Consider the following 23,731-nt stretch of genomic DNA (forward strand, 5'->3'; position numbering starts at 1 on the left):
TTTTCTTACCTAATTGCCCTGGCTAGAACCTCCAGTATAATGTTGAATAGAAGAGGTAAGAGTGGACATCTTATGAGGAAAGCATTCAGTCTTTCTCCATTAAGTTGATGTCTGTCTTTTACCATTCCTGCTTTTAGTTCCCTTCTATTCCTAGTTAAACTTTTTTATCCTGGAGGGTGTTGGATTTTGCCTCTTCTGTGTCTATTGAAATAGTCATGTGGTTTTGGTTCTTTAATCTACTAACATGGTGTAATATATTGATTTTCAGTTGTTAAACCAATCTTGCATTCCTGTAATAAATCTCACTCAGTCTTGGTGTATAGTCTTGTCTTTATGTTGAAGGATTCAGTTGGCTAGTGTTTTGTTGAGAATTTTTGTCTGATGTATATATTTGTGGCTTTCTTTTCTTATCTTTTGTTTAGATATCAGAATAGTAGTGACCTCATAGAATGAGTTGGGAATTTCATATCAATAATCTTGAATGTTTGTAGTATTCAGTATGTATCTTAAAATATTCTGTACTATGTAGTGTTTTGTAGTATGGAAGCCATCTGGGCCTCAGCTTTTCTCTTTGGGTAGCTTTTAAATTGTTAATTCAGTTTCTCTACTTGTTATAGGTATATTCAGATTTTCTATTTCTTCTTGAGTTGGTTTCAGTAATTTATGTCTTTTTCTAGGAAGTTGTCTGTTTCATCTAAGTGATCTAATTTATTGGCATACCATTGTTCATAATATTCTCTTATAATTCTTTTTATTTTGTTCTGTAAGATTGCTGGCAATATTATCTCTTTCCTTCCTGATTTTAGTAATTTGAGTCTTCTATGTATTTTTCTTGGTTAGTCTAGCTAAAGGTTTGTCAGTTTTGCTGATCTCAAAAAAACAGCTTTTCGGGCTTCCCTGGTGGCACAGTGTTTGAGAGTCTGCCTGCTGATGCAGGGGACATGGGTTCGTGCCCCGGTCTGGGAAGATCCCACATGCCGCGGAGTGGCTGGGCCCGTGAGCCATGGGCGCTGACCCTGCGCGTCCGGAGCCTGTGCTCTGCAACAGGAGAGGCCACAACAGTGAGAGGCCCGCGTACCGAAAAAAAAAAACCAAAAAATGAAAACAGCTTTTGGTTTCATTGATTTTTCTCTATTATTTTTCTATTCTCTGTTTTATTAATTTCCACTCCAATCTTTATTATTTCCTTACCTCTGCTTACTTGAGATTTAGTTGCTCTTTGTTTTCTAGTTTCCTAAGGTGGAAGATTAGGTTATTGGTTTAAGATCTTTCTGCTCTTTCATTTGTAGCTATAAATTTCCCTCTGAGGACTGGGTTTGCTGTATCACAAGTTTTGGTGTGTGTTTCATTCATCTGAAAATGTTTTCTTGTTTATCTTGTGATTTCTTCTTTGACCTGTTGGTTATTTAGGAATTTGTCTTCTAATTTCCAGATTTCTTTCTATTGTTGATTTAATTCAGTTTTGATTGAAGGACATACTTTTCATGATTTGTATGAATACACTTAGTATGATTTCAGTCTATTGAGGTTTGTCTTATGGCATGATGTCTGTTTCTTAATCTGTAAAATATTCTCTAAAATAAGGATAAATTAAGGATAGTTGCTTAACTGTTTACTAGTGCTAGTTCTTATGACTTAACAAGCATGTAATGCAAAGCTTAATCAACCTTAAGATACACATAGCACTCTGTTCTCTTTAGTACTACATTTTTTTTAAGAGAGCAGAAACTAAAAATGTAGTCTCATTTATTAATTGTGAGATTGGAGAAAATTATAACAAAGGATCTCATATAAGGGCTATTTCCTCAAAAATATTGGAGTAATAAAATTATACTGTTTTTCTTATATGATCTTGAAAATTTATGAAAGATATTTAAGAATAAAAACTTCATTTTTATGTCTCTGCAGGTTGGTATCATGCGTGATCGTCTGATTCAATTCATCTCTAAATTGCAGTTTGCTGTGACCGTACTCTTGGCATCATGGACAGAGAAAAAACGTAGAAAATCAACCACCACTTTATGTGTACTCAACATTGTCTTCTCTCCATTCGTGCTGGTCTTCATAGTTTTTTCTACACTACTCTCTTCTCCCTTACTCCCCCTCTTTACCCTTCCTTTGTTCTTGGTGGGGTTTCCTCGACCTGTTCAGAGTTGGCCTGGAGTTGTGGGTACCACAGCCTGTGTATGTGCAGATACAGTGTACTACTACCAGATGGTCCCGAGTTTGAACACTGCCCTGCAGTCTGCAATGGCAGCTGGAAGTTTAGGTAAGTAAATGGGTTGTGCTTAAGAAATCCTCACAAATGTATTTAAAATACAAAAAAAAATGAACACACAGAAAAACAGTCTTTTGATCCAACTGTTATACAGATTCTAATACTTTGATGTGCAGGCAGAAAGACTAAATATGAAGGAGTATATCTCCTACTCCTTATTTTGAGGGAAATAAAGTTATAAAAATACCAAGTGAAAATTTCATTTAGGTGATTTGACAATTTTTAAAAAACATTTTCTTGACTAAAATCAAGTTATAGTCCCCCCATGAAACATGAAAACACCTTATCCCAAAATTTTCATGAATTTTAATGAGTTCATGTCAAGTAGATGTAGCAGCTTAGGCCCATAAAGAGTGAAAACTAGCATTATATAAATATCAGATTGAAGAGCTTAAAGGAGTTTGCTTTATCTTATTAGTTAACATCTAGCAACTTGTCTGACAAGGTTACAGGGTAAGGTAACATAAAAGCTTTGGTCAGGGGCTTCCCTGGTGGCGCAGTGGTTGAGAGTCTGCCTGCCGATGCAGGGGACATGGGTTCGTGCCCCGGTCCGGGAAGATCCCACATGCTGCGGAGTGGCTGGGCCCGTGAGCCATGGCCGCTGAGCCTGCGCATCTGGAGCCTGTGCTCTGCAATGGGAGAGGCCACAACAGTGAGAGTCCCGTGTACTGCAAAAAAAAAAAAAAGAAGCTTTGGTCAGTGATCGGTAACCTCCCAAAATGAAGTGCTATACGAATATTAGCAAGATTTTTGATGAGAATGAGCTAATATTATAATTATAATTTTGTGATAATTTTATAATTTCATCATAACTAACTGTAAATTCAGCTATATTGTACTTCTCAGGGTTGGTTTTAGATAAAGTACAGGCCGATGACAATAGTGTGTTGTCTCCTACTGTATGCTTTAGCCCCTCAACTTGTTTTAGGTATGTCCAGTGACTTCCTAGCAGACTGACTTCCCTAGCAGAGAGTAGCAATTTAAAATTAGAATTTTAATGAAATGTTTATTTGGGTTGAACTTTTCTTATTATCTATTATGTGAGATAATTTAGGAAAAATTTTATTTTTGTAATACAAATTTTTTATGAATAATCATTTTCCTTTCTTATAGGAAATACTCTACACTTTTAGTACTTTCATAGAGTTCCAATTAATTTTTATTATATAGTGCAGTGCCACTTTTTAAAATGCCTGTAAGGTTAAACTCACATCTGAAATAATAAATACCTTAGTAATAAGGTAGAAATTATACGTTATTATTAAGTCAGTTATATTCAACCAGTAAGTGTGTTGTAAAGTATTTCCTGGGGGAAAAACAGAAAACAGTGAGGTAACATTTCACACACATCTGATTGGCAAAAATGTAAAAAAAGTCTGACATTAACAAGTATAGGCTAGGGAGTGGGGAACAGGAACTCTCAAACCCTGTTGAAAAGGAATGTGTAAATTCATACAGCTACCTTGAAGAGTAAACTTAATAGTCTGTAGTAAAGATGTACATATCCCATGGCCTAGGGATTCCAGTTTTAGATTCCATGATCCAGTGATTGCAATTCTAGAGAAACTCTTGCACGTGTATCTTGAGGGTCCCCAAGACCATTCCCAAATTTCATGATTTTCTAGGAGGACACATAGGACAGCATATAGTTGTGCTCATAGCTAAGATTTAGTATAGCAAAAGGATGCAGAACAAATACAGCAAAGGAAAAGTCACATGGGGTGAGAGACTGGGTGAGAGCTTCCAGGTATCCTCTCCCAGTGGAGTTACACAGAACGTGCTTAATTCCCCAGCGCCTTGTGACAGTATGTGTGATATGTTGACTACTGGGGAAGCTTATTTGAGACTCAATGCCTAAGGCTTATATTGAGGGCTGGTCATGTAGGCACCCGGTGCCTACCAAATACCAAAATTTCAGACTCATAAAAGGAAAGCAAGTGCTCAGTATAAACTGTATTCTTTGCACAGACAGTTTAGGCACAATGTGAGACTGTTTATTGGTTAGGGTGGTGAGAGCTCCTTTGAAATACAAGTTCCCAGTTTCCAGCCAAGGGCCAACTTTGTAAGCAGGCCTTTCAACAGACAGCAGTTATTTCTGCTATGTTAACTCTTTCTACGTAATACATTGTACAAGCAGACTTGTACAAAGATAATTTATACAGCATTATTTATAATAGTGAAAAATTGGAAAACATCTGAAATATTTGTTGTCAGGGAAATGAATATTTAAATTCAGCCATATTCATACAATGAGTTCTCAGTATAGTTACAGTGAAGGAGCTTTGTAGTCAATATATAATGTCTCAGAGACAATGTTGAGAGAAAAACTGAGTTTTAAGGGTATTTGTACAGTGTGGTAGATAGCATTTTATGTAAATTTTTAACACCACAAAACACTTTTATAGGCATGTATATAAAAATGTCCAGAATGTTTTAAATCATTAATGTGAAGTTGGCTTTTATATATTTAATATATTTTCCTAATATATTTAATATGTATTTAGGGTTTTACATAACAGGTTCTAATTTGTAGTTTTTCTGGAAAATATATTCTTAATTCTTATAAATTATCACCTGTAGATTTTCTCTTCCAACTGTTCCTGTAAAGAGCTTAATTTAATGCCTCCTGATATGCAATGGATAGTTGTTTATATTCTTGACCTAAAAAGAGGGTAGAAAGAATTATTATTAATAATTATTAATTAGTTCCAAGTGTGTTATTAATTTTAAAGATTCACGTGGCAAAATAAAACAAGCTTTAACAATTACTTACTTTTTTTTTTCTAATTTGTTTTAGGTCTCCTCTTACCTGGGTCTCATTACTTGGGCCGTTTTCAGGATCGTTTAATATGGATAATGATTCTAGAATGTGGCTATACTTATTGCTGTATTAACATTAAGGTCAATGTGCATTTGAAACCTCTCTAATACATGTGTAAAAATTTTGTTATGCACACATCAAAGAATTAATAGCTCACTTTGGGAGAGTATTTTTTTACTTGTGAAAACACTTAGGATTGTTAAAGTGTATTTCAATATGTACATAGTGATAGACAGACTAGTGTTGACTGTATGATAGAGCATAGTAACAAAATACACTTGCCCCTTTTTTATCCAGTCTTTTTCTTTTTATCCCTATCTAGTTGAGCATCTCAAAAAGGTGACTCAGTAATATTTTCTTCACTCCTATATCATATAAGCATTCTCAACTTAATATAAAAACCTTTTTTTGACCCCACTGCCCTTACCTGCTAATACTCTGTTTTTCTCCTTTCAGAGCAAAATGCCTTATTAGAGTCACTTATAATCACATCTCCAATTTCATTTCTTCCATTTTTCTCTTCAACTTACTCTAGGTTTTTGACCCTATTACCTATTACTCTAGTAAAAACCGCTGTTGTCAAGGTCTCCAGTGGCTGTGGCATTGCTAAATCCAAGGATTGATTCTCAGACCCGTTCTTGACCTGTAAGCAGAATTTGACAGAGTTCATCTCTTCACTTGTTTCACGGATTAATCCTTGACAGTCTCCTTTGATGGTTCCTTCTCTTTCCTTGACCTGTTAATATCAGACTGCCCCAGTCCTTGCTGACAACTCCATCCTTCTAGTGGCTCAGATCAAAAACATTTGGGCTTTAGTCCAGTGATATATGACTCCTTGTTTACTTCTATACCGCACATCCAATCCAACAAGAAATCCTGTTGGCTCTGCCTTTAAGTCATATCCTGTATCCCAACACTTCTCACCACCCTACCTTTCAGACACCTTCATTTCTTTCCTGGATAGCTGCAATCACTTCCTAATTGGTCTCTCCGCTTCTGCCTCTGGCCCCCTACAGCCTATTATCAACCAGAATGATCTTTAAAATCTAAGTCAGATCATGTCACTTCCCTACTCAAAATCCTACAGTGAATATCTTCCTTCGTTCAGAGTAAAAGCCAAGGCCCTAAAGGGTCAGGCTCCCTATTTGGTCTTATCTGCTCCTTTAACCATCTCACCCTACTCCAGCATACTGGCTGTTCCCTCTGCCTGAAACACTCTTCCTCAGACAGCCACACAGCTAACTCCATCACCACCTTTAAGGCTTTGCTCAAATGTCACCTTCCCAATGAGGTCTACTGTGGGCATCCTATTTAAAATTGAATACCCACTCCCATTCCTGCCTGCACTTCCAATCCTCCTTGCTTGCTTTACTTTTTCTCTGTTTTCATAACACTTATACCTTCTAGCAAACTATGTAACTTACTTATTAATTTTATTGTGGATTACCTGTGTTCCTCCACTCTCGAATATAAATGTTGCAAGAGCAAGGATCTCTGTTTTTATTTGGAGAATATATCCTGAGCCCCTGGAACAGTGCCTGGCACCTAGTAGGCCGTTAATAAATATTTGTTGAATGAGTAGTGAATAAATGAATTTTTTTTGTCTTAATGCAGATTGGATAAAATTGCTGGTGACTAAAAAGCTGTTCCTTTAGTCCAGTGGTTCTCAAAATGCAGTTCTCCAGATTAGTAATTTTAACATGTCCTGGGAACTTTTTAGAAATGGAAATTCTTAGGCCTCACCCCAGACCTACTAAATCAGAAAGTCTGGGGCAGTGCCCAGCAGTCTGTGTTTTAACAAGCCTTCCAGTGTATCTGACTCACCTAAAGTTTGAGAACTACTGCTCTAGTCTAACATGTACAAGTAGGAAAAGGCGAAAAATCATGCAGAATATGGAGGACATTTTCATTGCTTAATTTAGTTCTGTTTTTTTAATGGTACAGTTTTATAATACCTAATAATGTGGATCCTTTTATTGATCTTTTGTGCTCCATGAAATATATATACTTTTTGGTGGCAGACTTTTTTTCTTTCTTTTTCATTTTTCCGGACACAAGCTTGCTTAGCTATACCATCTACTAACATTTATATAACACTTTAAATTTGACAAGGCACTTTCATTACTTGCTTTACTCTTCACAACCCTATGTGCCAGGGTTATTTTTCTTTGAAAGAGAAGCAAAAGGAATCTCAGGGGGTAAGTGACCTACTTACGATTGTGTACTAGCATCAGGCAGAGCCATGATTTAAAAGCAGATTCTGATGTCACATTCCGTGTTCTTTCCCTGGATCATAATACAACCTAACAGCATTGCCTTTTATTAAAATCACTGGTAGTTTTGTAAAGATGTATAAATAAATGAGCAAAAATAATAATAATAGTAATAGTAAACAGTGACCTGATGTATCCTCTTCAAGTGATTCCTTCTAGCGAAGTAATCAAAATGGGTTTAAAATTTATATAAGGATGTATTCATAATATTCATTCTTCCAGCATATATTTGTTGTATCCCTCACTGTGTGCCAAGTAGTAGTTTAGGCACTGAGGATACAGTAGTAACCAAAAGAGAGCTGCTCTGTGGAGTTTATATTGTAGTTGGAGGAGATAGATAATAATCAAATACATAAATCTGTATTATTATTATGTTATTATAATTTTTTAAACTGGAACAAAGAAATGGTTAGATAAATTATGGCATATCCATATAGTAGAATACTGCTCTCATATAAAGTAGGATGGAAAGGATACAAAGCTAATGTGCATATTGTGTAGTTCCAATTTTGCTCCCCCCCCAAATTTGTATAATTTTTAAAAGTTTTTAACAAGTGTGATTCAACCTTGACGTACAGTCTTAAAATTATGGTCATACTCATTAAAATTGTTTTGCCAATTTCCAGTGGAATTTCTAAAATTTCTTTAAAAATATAGCATTATTTTTCATATCTGTATCCAACATCAAATGTATTAAGTGCTATTAAGTTTGAATTAAGGTGTAGCTCTTGGGTTAAAGACATTTTTTGCTTTTAACATATTTTTATTTTGAGAATCCAATCCATGAGCATTTACAAAACTAGTTACTTTTCTCTGTGTAATAAGTGATCATAAACTCAAGTATTTTCTTATTTCCTCTTTAGGGGTTAGAATTGCAAGAGACATCCTGTCATACTGCTGAAGCTCGAAGAGTTGACGAAGTTTTTGAAGGTGCCTTTGAGCAAGAAGAATACGCAAGAGTATGTTCCATTAATGAACACTTCGGAAATGTCTTGACACCCTGTACTGTTTTGCCTGTGAAACTCTATTCTGATGCCAGGAATGTCCTGTCTGGCATAATTGATTCCCATGACAACTTAAAAGAATTTAAAGGTGACCTTGTTAAAGTACTTGTGTGGATACTTCTTCAGTACTGTTCCAGAAGATCCAACATGCAGGAAAATGTTCACAAAACTGAAAATAAAGGGAAAGCATCTCTAATAATCCTGCCTCCTTTGAATACTTCACCACAAACCGAATCCCCAGAAGACACAGATAGTTTAAATTCAGAAAATTTGGATGACTGGTCTGATGATGTTTTTGGTGAAGAGCCAACTATCAAAAAAGGAAAAGAAGAAAAAGATCAGCTGAAAGTTTTGCCAGGTATAAATTTGCCTATTCCAGGATCAGTGGAATCACAGAGGGTTGGTAAACATTCTACAGGCACAGTTACTGAAAATAGTCTTTACCAAGCAGTTGCATTGGGATACCCTGCTACTGACAAAGGAAAACAAGAAGCCGTGGCATACATCCCTCTCATGGAGTTCAGTTGTTCTCATTCTCACTTGTTAAGCTTACCCGAAGAGTGGATATCTAATTGTTTGCCTAATTCCAAAGTGAAGGAGATGAGCTCATTATTTCCAGAAGACTGGTACCACTTTGTTTTAAGGCAGTTGGAATGTTTTCATTCAGAAGAAAATGCCTCAAATGTAGTGGAAGAAATTGCAAAGGACAGAGTTTTAAAAGACTTTTATGTTCATGCAGTAATGACTTGTTATTTTAGTTTGTTTGGAGTAGACAATACGATTCCTAGTCCTGGTCATATATTGAGAGTCTACAGTGGTGTTTTCCCTTGGTCTCTTGCCTTGGATTGGCTCACAGAAAAGCCAGAACTGTTCCAACTAGCCCTAAAAGCTTTCAGGTAATTCATTTTGATTACATACAAGTTGTAACGTTGGCCAAAAAATGTTGATTTTTTTATAACTTACAAGGAGATGCTCTTTCATTTCTAATTTTAAAAAATAATCACTTTCCAAAAAATGAAAAATGCTTGGTAGGTACTCTGATTATATCGGGAGTACACTTAAATTTGTACTCTCTTTTTGTTTATGTGGAGAACCTATTTTTTGTATGACTTACTGGATTGTTTTGCTTTAACTCTTATCATTTCTCCCAGATCTTTTTTTCTGAAATATGTATGATTTCAGTTCAGTGTCTTTAAAAATCTATTTCATCTATAAAGTTGATTTTAAAAATTCTAAAATTCTTTGTTTCTCCATTTTTAGGTATACTCTGAAACTAATGATTGATAAAGCGAGTTTAGGTCCAATAGAAGACTTTAAAGAGCTGACTAACTGCCTTGAAGAATATGAAAGTGACTGGTACATTGGTTTGGTATCTGATGAAAAGTGGAAGGAAGCAATTTTACAAGAAAAACCATACTTGTTTTCTCTGGGGTATGATCCTAATATGGTAAGGTTAAAAATGTGTTCTTAAACATTTTTGTATATTAACCTTAAAGAATAGAAATCAGTTATAAAGTATTTAACCTAAGTGATAGAGATAACATTCTAGGTATAAATATATTAATTATAGTATTAAGGTATTTGTAATCATGACTTTATGGCCAACATAATCCAGTCCTAGAATGACTGATTATTTACTTTTGCAAAGCTAATAGGAACCAATAAAGAATGTTGTGTAGCTATTATGCAGTAACTGAGCTATAAGATAGTCAAGTAAATGTAATTTGCTATAGCATATTTGACTAAATGGGTTGTATTTATATGGCAAATTCAAGTGTATGAATTATTACTTTGGACTTGAATCCTAGAAGAAAAATTAATTTGTAATTTGTAAGCAAGTCTGACTTGTGAAAATTCAGAGACTCTAAATAAGGAATGCCTTTTTTAAGATTTAGTACTTGTTCTCATTGCATTTAAAATGTCATTGAGTGTGCACAATCTGAAAGATTCAGTGTTATGAGCTTATTGTGGGTTCCACATGTGGTGTTACTGCACATGTGCTTCCCAAGGAAAATGATGAAAGTTATTTTTAAAAAACAACCATTTAAAGTCTTAGAAATGGTCCTAAGGGCATACAGCAAATAAACATTTATTAAAGAAAATCTTCTAAAACCTAAGAACAGTTAGAGACTACATTATTTGAACCAAGACCCATTGCCTCCCAGCTCAGCAAGACAGAAACTCCACTCAGACTGGTATGGCCAAGAACACAGGGCTCCCTCTCCCCTCAGCTCCCAGTTGGAGGACTGTTTTCCCAGAAGAGGAAGGACTTCAGCATTGCTCATCTTACTCCCACCTGCCTATTGTGAGGCTTGGTTCTGGGCATGTGTAATCAAGAGGTTGGAACTCCCTTCTGGCCACCCCCAACTTGTTGGATGGAGGCTTTACCTGGGCCTGGTGCCACTGACAATAGCGGGGCCTGATCCCCCTTGTCTGTGGATGTTCCACAGTGGGAGAGGCAAGCCAAGAAGACCTGAGTTTACTGCTCCTCCTCTACCAAACACATGTCCTGAAGCATAGGTGTTACTCAGAAGTGCGCCATTGTCTTACACCCCAGTTCCAGCGCTCTGGCTCAGAGATTCTGCCCACTGGGAGAAGCAGACCATTTAAAAAAAAAAAGCTCTAGGGACTTCCCTCGTGGTCCAGTGGGTGGGACTCCACACTCCCAATGCAGGGGGCCCGGGTTCGATCCCTGGTCGGGGAACTAGATCCCACATGCATGCTGCAACTAAGAGTCCGCATACTACAACTAAAAAAAAAAAAAAAAAAAAGATTCTGCATGCTGCAATGAAGATTCCCAGGTGACCTGGGGCAGCCAAAATAAATAAATATTAAAAAAAATTTAAAAAAAAAAGAAAAAAAAAAAAAAGCTCTAGATCTCTTACCAAAGGAAGTGACTTCATTTGCACATAGTGTGGACACACTGAAGCTTAAGATGTTCCTCAAAAAACAGTGGAGGTGGTGGTGAAAGTTACTAGAGGCAATTGGTAAAATCACTAGAGGTCTCAGCTGAACTGCAGGCCAGGTAGATTAACACAGAGAACCAGGGAAAGAAACAGCGGAGAAGAGCCCTCCTGGGGTCAAAACAAATCTCAAACACTGACCTCCAAAACTGTTCTTTCAAAGGAGCCCAAATTTAATTGGATCACTCTGGAGCAATTTAGGTCCCAGGTCATTGTTGAAAATGTAGAGCAACCAGCTGGGTGTGAGCATTTAACAAAGAGAACCTTGCCAAAACCACTGCCATCCCATCATAACTGTGGGCACTCACAAGGCTGCACTCCCTGAGGAGCAATATCAAAGACTTCACAATTGAACGGGAGGTAGGATTAACTTCACTAAAGTCATCCAGCCATTCACTAAACAAATATGCAAATAATAATAACAAGCCCTGGGGTGTGGGGTAGAGAGGATCAGTACCCAGAATTGCTGCAGTGTTATCTAAAATGTCCAGTTTTCAACAAAAATTAGGCGATATGAAAAGAAACAAAAAAATCACAAGAAAGTCTGACCCATGTGTAGGGTGGTGGGAGGGGGGACATGACAGAAATGGCCTGTGAGATCAACGACATGTCAGGTTTAACAAAGATATCAAAGTAACCATTTTATATATATGTTCAAAGGACTGAAGGAAATTATGATTAAAGAACTAAACAAAGTGGGAAACAAAGTGGTTATAGAGTGAACCTACTTCAACATAATAAGGGCCATATATGAGAAGCCCACAGCTAACATCATACTTAGTGGTGAAGAGCTGAAGGTATTTCCTCTAAGATCAGGAAAATGACAAGGTTGCCCACTCTCACCACTTGTATTCAACATAGTACTGGAAGTCCTAGCCAGAGCACTTTAGTTAAGAAAAAGAAATAAAAGGCATCCAAATTGGAGAGGAAGAAGTAAAACTGGTACTATTTGCAGATGATGTGATATTGTATATAGAAAACCCTATACTCTATAATAACAATCAGAGAAATTAAGACAACAGTCCATTTACAATTGCATCAAAAGAATAAAATACCTAGGAATAAATTTTTTTTGTAACTGGAAGTTTGTACCTCTTAATCTCCTGCACCTGTTTCTTTCCTCTCTCCATCCCCTTCCCCTTCTCCCTCCCCTCCGGCAACCACTTGTTTGTTTCCTATGTCTATAACTCTGTTTCTGTTTGTTTGTTTTTTTAATGTTTATTCATTTGTTTTTTAGATTCCAAATATAAACAAAATCATATTTGTCTTTTTTCTGTCTGACTTATTACATTTAGCATAATAGCCTCTAGGTCCATCCATGTTGTCACAAATGGCAAGATTTCATTCTTTTTTATGGCTGATTAATATTCCATTGTATATATGCCACATCTTCTTTGTTCATTCATCTATTGATGGGCACTTAAGTTGCTTCCATATCTTGGCTATTATAAATAATGCTGCAATGAACATAGGGGTGCACATATTTCTTTTCTTTTTTTAAAAATTTATTTTTTATTTTTGGCTGCATTGGTTCTTTGTTGCTGTGCACAGGCTTTCTCTAGTTGCAGGGGGCGAGCGATACTCTTTGTTGCGGTGCGCGGGCTTCTCATTGAGGGGGTTTCTCTTTGTTGCAGAGTATGGGCTCTAGGCATGCAGGCTTCAGTAGTTGTGGCACTCGGGCTCAGTAGTTGTGGCCCATGGGCTTAGTTGCTCCATGGCATGTGGGATCTTCCCAGACCAGGGCTCGAACCCATGTCCCCTGCATTGGCAGGTGGATTCTTAACCACTGTGCCACCAAGGAAGTCCTATATTTCTTTTAATTAGATAAATACCCAGGAGCAGAATTGCTGGATCATATGGTAGGTCTATTTTTAATTTTTTGAGGAATCTCCTTACTGTTTTTCATGGTGGCTGCACCAATTTACATTCCCACCAACAGTGCGTGAGGGTTCCTTTTTCTCCACATCCTCACCAACACTGTTATTTGTTGTTTTTTTGATAATAGCCATTCTGACAGGTGTGAGGTGATATCTCATTGTGGTTTTGATTTGCCTTGCTCTGATGATCAGTGATGTTGATCATCTTTTCATGTGCCTTTAGGCCATCTATACGTCTTCTTTGGAAAAATGTCTATTCAAGTCCTCTGCCCATTTTTAAATTGGGTTGTTTCTTTGTTTGATGTTGAGTTGTATGAGTTCTTTGTATATTTTGGACATTCATGCCTTATCAGGTATATTATTTGCCAATATCTTCTGCCATTCAGTAAGTGGCCTTTTCGTTTAGTTTATAGTTTCCTTCACTGTGCAAAAGCTTTTTAGTTTGATGTAGTCCCATTTGTTTATTTTTGCTTTTGTTTCCTTTACCTGAGGAGACATATCAAAAATATGTATTGCTAAGTCTCATGTAAAATAACTTACTGCCTGTGTTTTCTTTTAGAGGTTTTATAGTTTCAGGTCTTACATTTAAGTCTTTAATCCATTTTGAATTTGTCTATGATATGAGAGAATACTCCAGTTTCATTCATTTGTATGTAGCTGTCCAGTTTTCCCAACACCATTTATTGAAGAGGCTGTCTTTTTCCCGCTGTATGTTTTTGTCCCCTTTGTCATAGATTAATCACCCACATATGTGTGGGTTCGTTTCTGGGCTCTCTGTTCTGTTCCATTGGTCTATGTACATTTTTTTGCCAGTACCATACTTTTGATTACTGTAGCTTTGTAATATATTTTGAATTCAGAGAGTGTGATACCTGCAGCTTTGTTTCTTCTCAAGATTGTTTTGACTATTTGGGGTCTTTTATTATATGGCATAATAAAGGCCATATATGACAAACCCACAGCTAACATCATACTTAGTGGTGCAAAGCTGAAAGCATTTCCTCTAAGATCAGGAACAAGACAAGGACTTTCAGGCAAGACAATGCCCACTCTTTCCACTTTCATTCAACATAGTTTCAAAGTCCTAGCCACAGCAACCAGAGAAGAAAAAGAATCCACATTGGAAAGGAAGAAGTAAATCTATCACTGTTTGCTGATAACATGATACATTACATAGAAGACCCTAAAGACGCCACCAGAAAACTACTAGAGCTCATTAGTGAATTTGGTAAAGTTGCAGGATATAAAATTAATATACAGAAATCTGTTGCATTTCTGTACGCAAAAAAACCAAATATCAGAAAGAAAAATTTAGGGAACAATCCCATTTACCATTGCATCAAAAAGAATAAAATACCTAGGAATAAAGCTACCTAAGGAGGCAAAAGACCTGTACTCTGAAAACTGTATGATGCTGATGAAAGAAATTGAAGACAACACAGATGGAAAGATATACCATGTTCTTGGATTGGAAGAATCGGTATTGTTAAAATAACTGTATTAACCAAGGCAATCTACAGATTCAGTGTAATCTCTATCAAATTAACAATGGCATTTTTCACAGACCTAGAACAAATAATTTTAAAATTTGTATGGAGAAACACATAAGACCCTGAATAGCCAAAACAATCTTGAGAAAGAAGAACGAGCTGGAGGAATTATGCTCCCTGACTTCAGACTATACTATAAAGCTTCAGTAATCAAAATAGTATGGTACTGGCACAAAAACAGACACATAGATCAATGGAATAGGATAGAAAGCTCAGAAATAAGTCCATACACTTATAGTCAATTAATCTTTGACAAAGTAGGCAAGAATATACAATGGAGAAAAGATATTCTCTTCAATAAGTGGTGCTGGGAAAGCTGGACAACTGCATATAAAAGAATGAAATTAGAAATTCTCTAACACTGTGTACAAAAATAAACTCAAAATGGATTAAAGACCTAAATTTAAGACCAGATACTATAAAACTCCTAGAGGAAAACATAGGCAGAACACTTTGAGATAAATCGCAACAAATTTTTTGGATCTGTCTCCTAGAACAATGGAAATGAAAGGAAGATAAACAAATGGGACCTAGTTAAACTTAAAAGCTTTTTCACGCTAAGAAAACCATAAACAAAACTAAAAGGCAACCTATGGTTTGGGAGAAAATGTTTGCAAAACAATGAGACCAACAAGGGATTAATTTCCAAAATATGCAAACTCATACAGCTCAATATCAAAAAACCAAACAACCCAATCAAAAAATGGGCAGAAGACCTAAATAGACATTTCTCCAAAGAAGACATACAGGTGGCCCACTGGCATATGAAAGGATGCTCAACACTGCTAATTTTTAGAAAAATGCAAATCAAAACTACAGTGAGATATCACCTCACACCAGTCAAAATGGTCATCATCAAAAAGTCTACAAACAATAAATGCTGGACAGGGTGTGGAGAAAATGGAACCCTCCTACACTATTGGTGGGAATGTAAACTGGTGCAGCTACTATGGAGAACAATATAGAAATTCCTTAATAAACTAAAACTAGAGTTACCATATGATCCAGCAATCCCACTCCTGGGCATATATCTGGAAAATACAAAAACTCTAATTCAAAAAGGTGCATACACCCCAGTGTTCATAACAGCACTATTATAATAGCCAAGACATGGAAGCAACCTAAATATCCATCGACAGATGAATGGATAAAGAAGATGTAGTATATATTGGGTTGGCCAAAAAGTTTGTTCAGGTTTTTCTGTAAGATGTTATGGGAAAACCCCAACGAACTTTCTGGCCAACCCAATTTACACACACACATATATATACATACACACATACATACATATACATACATAGATATATACACACAGTGGAATATTACTTAACCATAAAAAGAATGAAATAATGCCATTTGCAGCAATATGTTTGGACCTAGAGATTATCATACTAAGTGAAGTAAGTCAGAGAAAGACAAGTATCATATCACTTATATGTGGAATATAAAATAATAATACAAATGAACTTACATACAAAACAGAAATAGACTCACAGACATAGAAAACAAACTTATTTTTACCAAAGAGGAAAGGAGAGGAGGGATAAATTAGGAGTTTGGGATTAACAGACACACACTACTATATGTAAAATAGATAAACAACAAGGACCTACTATATCACACAGGGAACTATATTCAATATCTTATAATAACCTATAATGGAAAAGAATCTGAAAAAGAATATATTATATATATGTATTTATGAATATGTATAACTGAATCACTTTGCTGAACACCTGAAACTTACACAACATTGTAAATCAACTATACCTTCAGTTTTTTAAAAAATCATATGATCATCTCAATAGATGCAGAAAAAGCTTTTGACAAAATTCAACATCCATTTATGATAAAAACTCTTTAACAGAGTGGGTATAAAGGGAACATACCTCAACATAATAAAGGCCATATATGAGAAGCCTAGAGCTAACATCATACTCAGTGCTGAAGAGCTGAAAGTATTTCCTCTAAGATAAGGAACATGACAAGGATTTCCACTCTCACCACTTTTATTCAACATAGTATTGAAAGTCCTAGCCACAGCAACCAGAGAAGAGAAAGAAATTAAAGGAATCGAAATTGGAAAGATAGAAGTAAAACTCACTGTTTGCAGATGATGTGATAGTATACATAGAAAATCCTAATGACACCACCAAAAAACTACTAGAATGCATCCATGAATTTGGTAAAGTTGCAGTATACAAACAATATACAGAAATATGTTGCATTTCTACACACTAATAATGAACTATCAGAAAGGCAAGTTAGGAAGACCTAGGAGTAAATTTTTGAAAGAATGTGAAAGACACTAAAAACTATAAGGCATCGATGAAAGAAATTGAAGACACAAATAAATGGAAAGATATTCCATGCTCATGGGTTGGAAGAATTAACATTGTTAAGATGTCCATACTACCCAAAGCAGTCTACAGATGCAGTGCAATCCCTGTCAAAATCCCAATGGCATTTTTCACAGAAATATAACAAACAATCCTAAACTTTGTATGGATCCACAGAAGATCCCAAATAGTCAAAGCAATCTTGAGAAAGAGCAAAACTGGAGGCATCATGCTTCCTGATTTCAAACTATATTACAAAGCCATAGTAATCAAAACAGTATGGTATTGGCATAAAAACAGACACATAGGTCAATGGAATAGAATAGAGAGCCCAGAAATAAACCCACATATATATGGTCAATTAATACATGACAAAAGAGCCAATAATATGCAATGGGGGAAAAGATGGTCTCTTCAATAAATGGTGTTATGAAAACTGGGCCACTGTCTTAATACTATACACAAACGCTAACTCAAAATGGATTAAAGACTTAAATGTAAGACCTGAAACTATAAAACTCCTAGAGGAAAACATAGGTGGTAGCTCCTTGACATCGGTCTTGGTAATGATTTTTTGGACTTGACAACAAAAGCAAAAATAAACAAGTGGGATTACTTCAAACTAAAAAGCTTCATTCAGGGACTTCCCTGGCAGTCCAGTGGTTAAGATTCTGCATTTCCACTGCAGGGGCACAGGTTTGATCCCTGGTGGGGAAACTAAGATCTTACATGCTGTGTGGCTCAGCAAAATAAAAAAATTAAATTAAAAAATAAAAATCTTCATTCAGCACAGCAAAGGAAATCATCAACAAAATGAAAAGACAATCTACAAAGTGGGAGAAATATTTGTAAAACATATATCTAATAAGGGGTTATTATGTTTTAAAATATATAAAGAACTCATATAACTCAATAGCAAAAAAAAAAAAATCTGATTTTAAAATGGGCAGGGTATCTGAGTAGACTGAATATGAATTTTTCCAAAGAAGATATACAGTTTGCCAACAAGGATATGAAAAGGTTCTCAACATCACTAACCATCAGGGAAATGCAAATCAAAACCACTATCACCTCATAACCTGTTAGAATGGCTCTTATCAAAAAGATAGGAAATAACAAGTGTTGGCTAAGATGTGGAGAAAAGGGAATCCTTCTTTGGTGGGAATGTAATTTAATGCAGCCACTCTGGAAAACAATATGGATGTTCCTCAGAAAATTAAAAACAGAACTACCGTATGATACAGCCATTTCAATTTTGAATGTTTATTCAAAGGAAATGAAAACACTAATTCAGAACCATACCTGCACCCCCATGCTCAATGCAGCGTTATTTTTAACAGCCAAGTCATGGAAATAACCTGTATACCTACGGATGTGTGGATAAAGAAAATACACACACACACACACACACACACAGAGGAATATTATTCATCCATAAAAAAGGAAATCTTGCCATTTGTGACAAAATGGATAAACCTTAAGGGTATTAGGCTAAGTGAAATAAGTCAAAGATAAATATCATTTGATCTCACTTATATGTGGAATCTAAAAAATTAAAAAGAAAAAAACCAAACTCACAGACACAGAGAACAGATTGGTGGTTGCCAGAGGGTGGGAGTGGGTGCAATTGGTAAAGGTACAAACTTCCAGTTACAAAATAAATAAGACCTGGGGATGCAATGCACAGTGTGGTTAATAATATTGATTGTATATTGTTATATTGCCAAGAGAGTAGATCATAAAAGTTCTCATCTCAAGAAGTGATGGATGTTAATTAGACTTATTGTGATTATTTCACAATATATCCAAATATTGAATCATGTTGTACACCTGAAACTAATATGTCAATTGTCTTTCAATTTAAAAAGGGAGGTAAAGGAAGGTATGATGACAATCTCACATCAAATAGGGAAAGAATATCAATAGAGATAGAAATTATAAAAAAGAACTAAATGAAAAATATACTAGAGGGCTAGACCATAAATAGCATAACTTAACCCAATTTAAAAATAACAAAGGATTGTATAGACATTTCTTCAAAGGAAATGTACAAGTGGAACAATAAACACATGAAAAGATGCTCAACATCATTCATCATCAGCAAAATGCAAGTCAAAACCACAATGAGGGCTTCCCTGGTGGCGCAGTGGTTGAGAGTCCGCCTGCCAAGGCAGGGGACATGGGTTCGTGCCCCGGTCCCGGAGGATCCCACATGCCACGGAGCGGCTAGGCCTGTGAGCCATGGCCACTGAGCCTGCGCGTCCGGAGCCTGTGTTCTGCAACAGGAGAGGCCACAACAGAGAGGCCCGCGTACCGCAAAAAAAACCCCAAAAAACAAAAAAAACCCACAATGACATCACTTCATAGTAGGATGTCTGAAATCAAAAAGTTAGATAATAAGCGTTGGTGAGGATATGGAGAAATTGGAACTCTGATACAGTGCTGGCAGAAATGTAAAATGGTACTACCACTTCGGAAAACATTCTGGCATTTTCTCAACTAGACATAGAGTTACCATATGATCCAGTAATTCCGCTCCTGTATACCCAAGATAAATGAAAACATAAATCCACATGAAAATTCAAATATAGCAGCATTATTCATAACTGCTGAAAGATGGACACACCCAATGTCCATCAATTGATGAATGAATAAACAAATCGTGGTATATTCATTCTATGGAATATTATTTGGCCATAAAAAGGAGTGAATTACTTGATACATGCTACAACATGAATCAACCTTGAAAACCTGCTGAATTAAAGAAGCCAGTCATGAAAAACCACACGATTCCATTCATGTAAAATTTCCAAGACGAGGCAAATCAATACATTAGATTAGAAAATACATTAGTGGTTGCTAATGACTGGGGAAATTAAGGGATAGCAGGATAATAGCTAAAGAGTACAAGGTTTCTTTTTGAGGTCATGAAAATATTCTACAATTGTGGAGATAGTTGTATGTATCTGAACATACTAAAAAGTCATTGAATTATATACATTTCACATCAGTAAATTATATGGAATGTGAACTATATCTCAATAAAGCTGCTTTTGAAAAGAGCCTACTGGATGATCGTTCACTATTATTTATGACTTATGCATTGCTGAGGCCAGATGGGATGAGGGAATAGAGAGGAAAGTAAAGAGAAGTGAGTGCAGTGGCTATCAGGAAGTTTTTTTCTCTTGCACTTATTTGGAGAGCAATCAGATAGATGTGATTCTTGATTCTGAAGACAAGCAACTCGTGTACATTTTGATACACTACTTTCTGTTTAAGTTTGCCTAACTACAATGGATTTTTTCTCTCATTTTATAAATAAAGGCCTGAATATAATCTCTTTTCTTTTGCTTTCCCTCCCACCTCGTTTATTCTTTACAGGGAGTTTACACTGGGAGAGTACTTACCCTTCAAGAATTATTGATCCAAGTTGGGAAGTTAAATGCTGAAGCTGTTAGAGGTCAGTGGGCCAATCTTTCATGGGAATTGCTTTATGCCACCAATGATGATGAGGAACGTTATAGTATACAAGCTCATGCACTACTTTTAAGAAACCTTACAGTACAAGCGGCTGATCCTCCCCTGGGATATCCAATTTATTCTTCAAAACCTCTCCATATACATTTGTTTTAGAGCCCATTTTAACTTGTATTGTGAGCAAATGAGATGTCTAGAAAATTAATATGATTCCTCATAACTTCACTGGACTTCTCTCTCTCCTCCCACAGGTCAGATGCCTAAGAAAAGCTAAGCTCTATAAAGTTGATTCTCTTAGGTATCTTAATGGTTTAAAACAACTTTATGCCTAACATAGAAGTTAAAGTTAGTTGGCCAGTATTTGTGCCCTATTGCGTGTGGTTGGCTTTGGTAAATATAAAACATTTGTGTAAGATTATATAATGAATTTTTTAATGCTTTCTTAAATGTGTGATAAGTGACTTGCCTTAGAGAAGTCAACAACTATGTAATTTTTACATGCTTAAAAGATACACAGGGCCTCCCTGGTGGCGCGGTGGTTGAGAGTCCGCCTGCCGATGCAGGGGATGCGGGTTCGTGCCCCGGTCTGGGAGGATCCCATATGCCGCGGAGCGGCTGGGCCCGTGAGCCATGGCCGCTGGGTCTGCGCGTCCGGAGCCTGTGCTCCGCAACGGGAGAGGCCACAACAGTGAGAGGCCCGCATACCGCAAAAAAAAAAAAAGAAAAAAAAAAAAAAAAAAAAAAAAAAAAAGATACACATATCAGTGTTTTTAAGTCAAGATAATGGATTCTACTGAAGGTTACATAATGTATATATATTTATTTGAAATATTAAATTTTATAGTATTTTGAAACTTTGTGCTATTTTATTTTAATATTTAACAGGGTCTGTTTCCATATAATCCATTCATTTTCTTTTCATATACTTCAATTCAGAAACCTTAAAAATTTTCAATAAAATCTCTTCCAAAAAAAATCTTTTTTTTTTCCAAGTATCCTTTTGATATGTTTGAAAGGAAAAGGTCATCCCATTCATCATGTGAATACTCACAGGATCACCAACATTAAGGTAATCTGATTATGACTGTTAGAGGCCATTCTGTAGATCTGGCCCCTTATGCATTTCTTTTCAACTGAATATACTGCTTTGGAAGAACGACTTATCCGGTAGGACTACCAGTTACTAGTGTCTTAAGGTGTTTGAACTAAAGGCAGAAAGAGATCGGAGAAAATTTTTCATAATGTGATCAGGCTTTTATATTTTCACTGTTTTGCTGCTTAGAACTTTTTATAGGTACTTATAAGGAGGATGAACAATGAATCTGCATCATTTGGGACATGAATTTCCTCTACACCTTATTTATTTCCATCTATAGTACCCGTTATTTAATCTGTAGTAGCCTCCTGAGTAGGTAGTACAGTAATACATTCTCTTTAGTAATGATTGAAATTATTTGCAATGTACCAATTAGGTTTTTATTACTATTACTCCTTTATTAAGTGGAACAGTTCAATACAGCAGTGTTAAAGGATAGCTTTTTGGACTAATTTCAATTAATGAATTCATGAGATTCGTGTGTTAAGTCATTTTGGGGGAAGCAATATAGTACAGTTGATAAGATAGGGTTTGGTGTTACATCTGAGTTCAGATCTCAGGCTTATGATTTATGTAACAGATTTATTAGCTGGAAAATTATATATATATACCTTTTTTGTCACCTAGGGAAATTTTCTCATATCATTAAAAACACTAGTTATCAGTTTTAATGACTGTATAACATTGATAGATATGACAAATTATTAGACTGTCCCCCAAATAATGGGCATTTTAAGTTGTTTAAAGATTTTCAGTATTAGTGCCAAGCCATGCTTTCCCTTTACCATGAATTTTTCTCAAACTGCCGCCATGTCCCTCCATTTCTTTTCATGGCCAAGTTTCCTCATCTTCATCCATTTGTCAAAACATTCCAGTCTGGATTCCATCTCTACTATCCCCCCAAATAAAGAAAGTTTTTATTAAAGTCATTATTTACTTTCATACTGTCAAACCAACTACTGCTGACCCTTGAACAACGTGGGTTTGAACTGTGCAGGTCCACTTGTACATGGATTTTTTCAGTAGTGAATACTAAGATACAAAATCGATTGAATCCACAGATAAGGAGAAACCACGGATACAGAGGGCCCACTCTAAATTATATGCAGATTAAAACCCCAGCACTATTCGAGGGTAAACTATAGTTACTTTTATATTCTCATCTTATTTGTCCTCTAAGTAGCATTTGACACATTTGACAACTCCTTGAATTTTTTTCTTTTGGGCTTCCCTGACACTACATTATCTTCATTTTCTTCCTGTCTCCCTGACTACTCCTTCTCAATCACCTTTGCTGCTTTTCCTTTTCTACCTGACGTCTAAATTTTGGAATTTCTTAACAACTGGTTCAGGCCCCCTCTTCTTACTCTACATTTCACCACAGACAATCTCATTCACTCCCAAGACCTAAAATATCATCAGTAAGTCGATGATGTTCAAATACATGTACTCAACCTCTCTTCTTAGCACTGAACCTGTATATGTAACTATTTATCTCCATCTCATATATTCAAAATATCTGACCTGATTGAACTTGCCCTAATACCAGGTTTTCTGACTTCTACCTTAGTACTGCCTAGGTAATTCACATGAGACATCTCACAGAGAATTAGGAAAGCTGGGCAAAATAATATTTTTAAGTCTGTTTAAAGGTATCAGAGAACCAAGAAGACAGTGAAGAATTATATCACCAACCAAGATCCAAGGCAAAATGAAACTTAAGAGACCTGAGCTCAGCATTTGAGCTGCTTTTCTTCTAGGAACATTTGCCAATTAAGGAAGAGGTGGCTGAGAAGATAACTAACACTTTTGGCAGACTTGCTACTAAGTTAGAGGGTTAAAAAATGGAGCCCACGGCTCTCCAAAGGAGGGTGAACAAAAAAAATAGATGCATTTTCAATCTTTTCAATCCCTAAAACTGGATTAAGGTGACCCTGGATTTGTAGTGTACCTAGCTACTACCCAGAGCAAATGTACATCTTCTCTGGACCTTTTAAGTTATTTTTATAATTTTTCATATTTATGTTGGACAATCTAAAATAAAGCACCTGAG

General features: G+C 36.0%; 1 protein-coding gene across 3 annotated transcripts in view; it reads left to right on the forward strand.

The window, feature by feature from the left end:
• PCNX4 (pecanex 4) overlaps positions 1-23,731 on the forward strand; it is a 56,907-nt gene that overhangs the window by 18,254 nt on the left and 14,922 nt on the right. For 2 of the 3 annotated variants that reach the window (XM_082617429.1, XM_082617431.1), the window contains 5 exons: positions 1,909-2,269; positions 5,076-5,179; positions 8,236-9,272; positions 9,637-9,823; positions 20,487-21,436. In XM_082617429.1, the coding sequence (XP_082473555.1) occupies positions 1,909-2,269; positions 5,076-5,179; positions 8,236-9,272; positions 9,637-9,823; positions 20,487-20,738 (1,941 nt within the window). In that variant the 3' untranslated portion in view covers positions 20,739-21,436. Of the gene's footprint in view, positions 1-1,908; positions 2,270-5,075; positions 5,180-8,235; positions 9,273-9,636; positions 9,824-20,486; positions 21,437-23,731 lie in introns of those variants that run through there. The other variant, XM_082617430.1, reaches the window with a different exon arrangement.

The sequence above is a fragment of the Mesoplodon mirus genome, assembly GCF_964341445.2.
Source record: "Mesoplodon mirus genome assembly, chromosome: 4".
NCBI classification, from domain to species: domain Eukaryota; kingdom Metazoa; phylum Chordata; class Mammalia; order Artiodactyla; family Ziphiidae; genus Mesoplodon; species Mesoplodon mirus.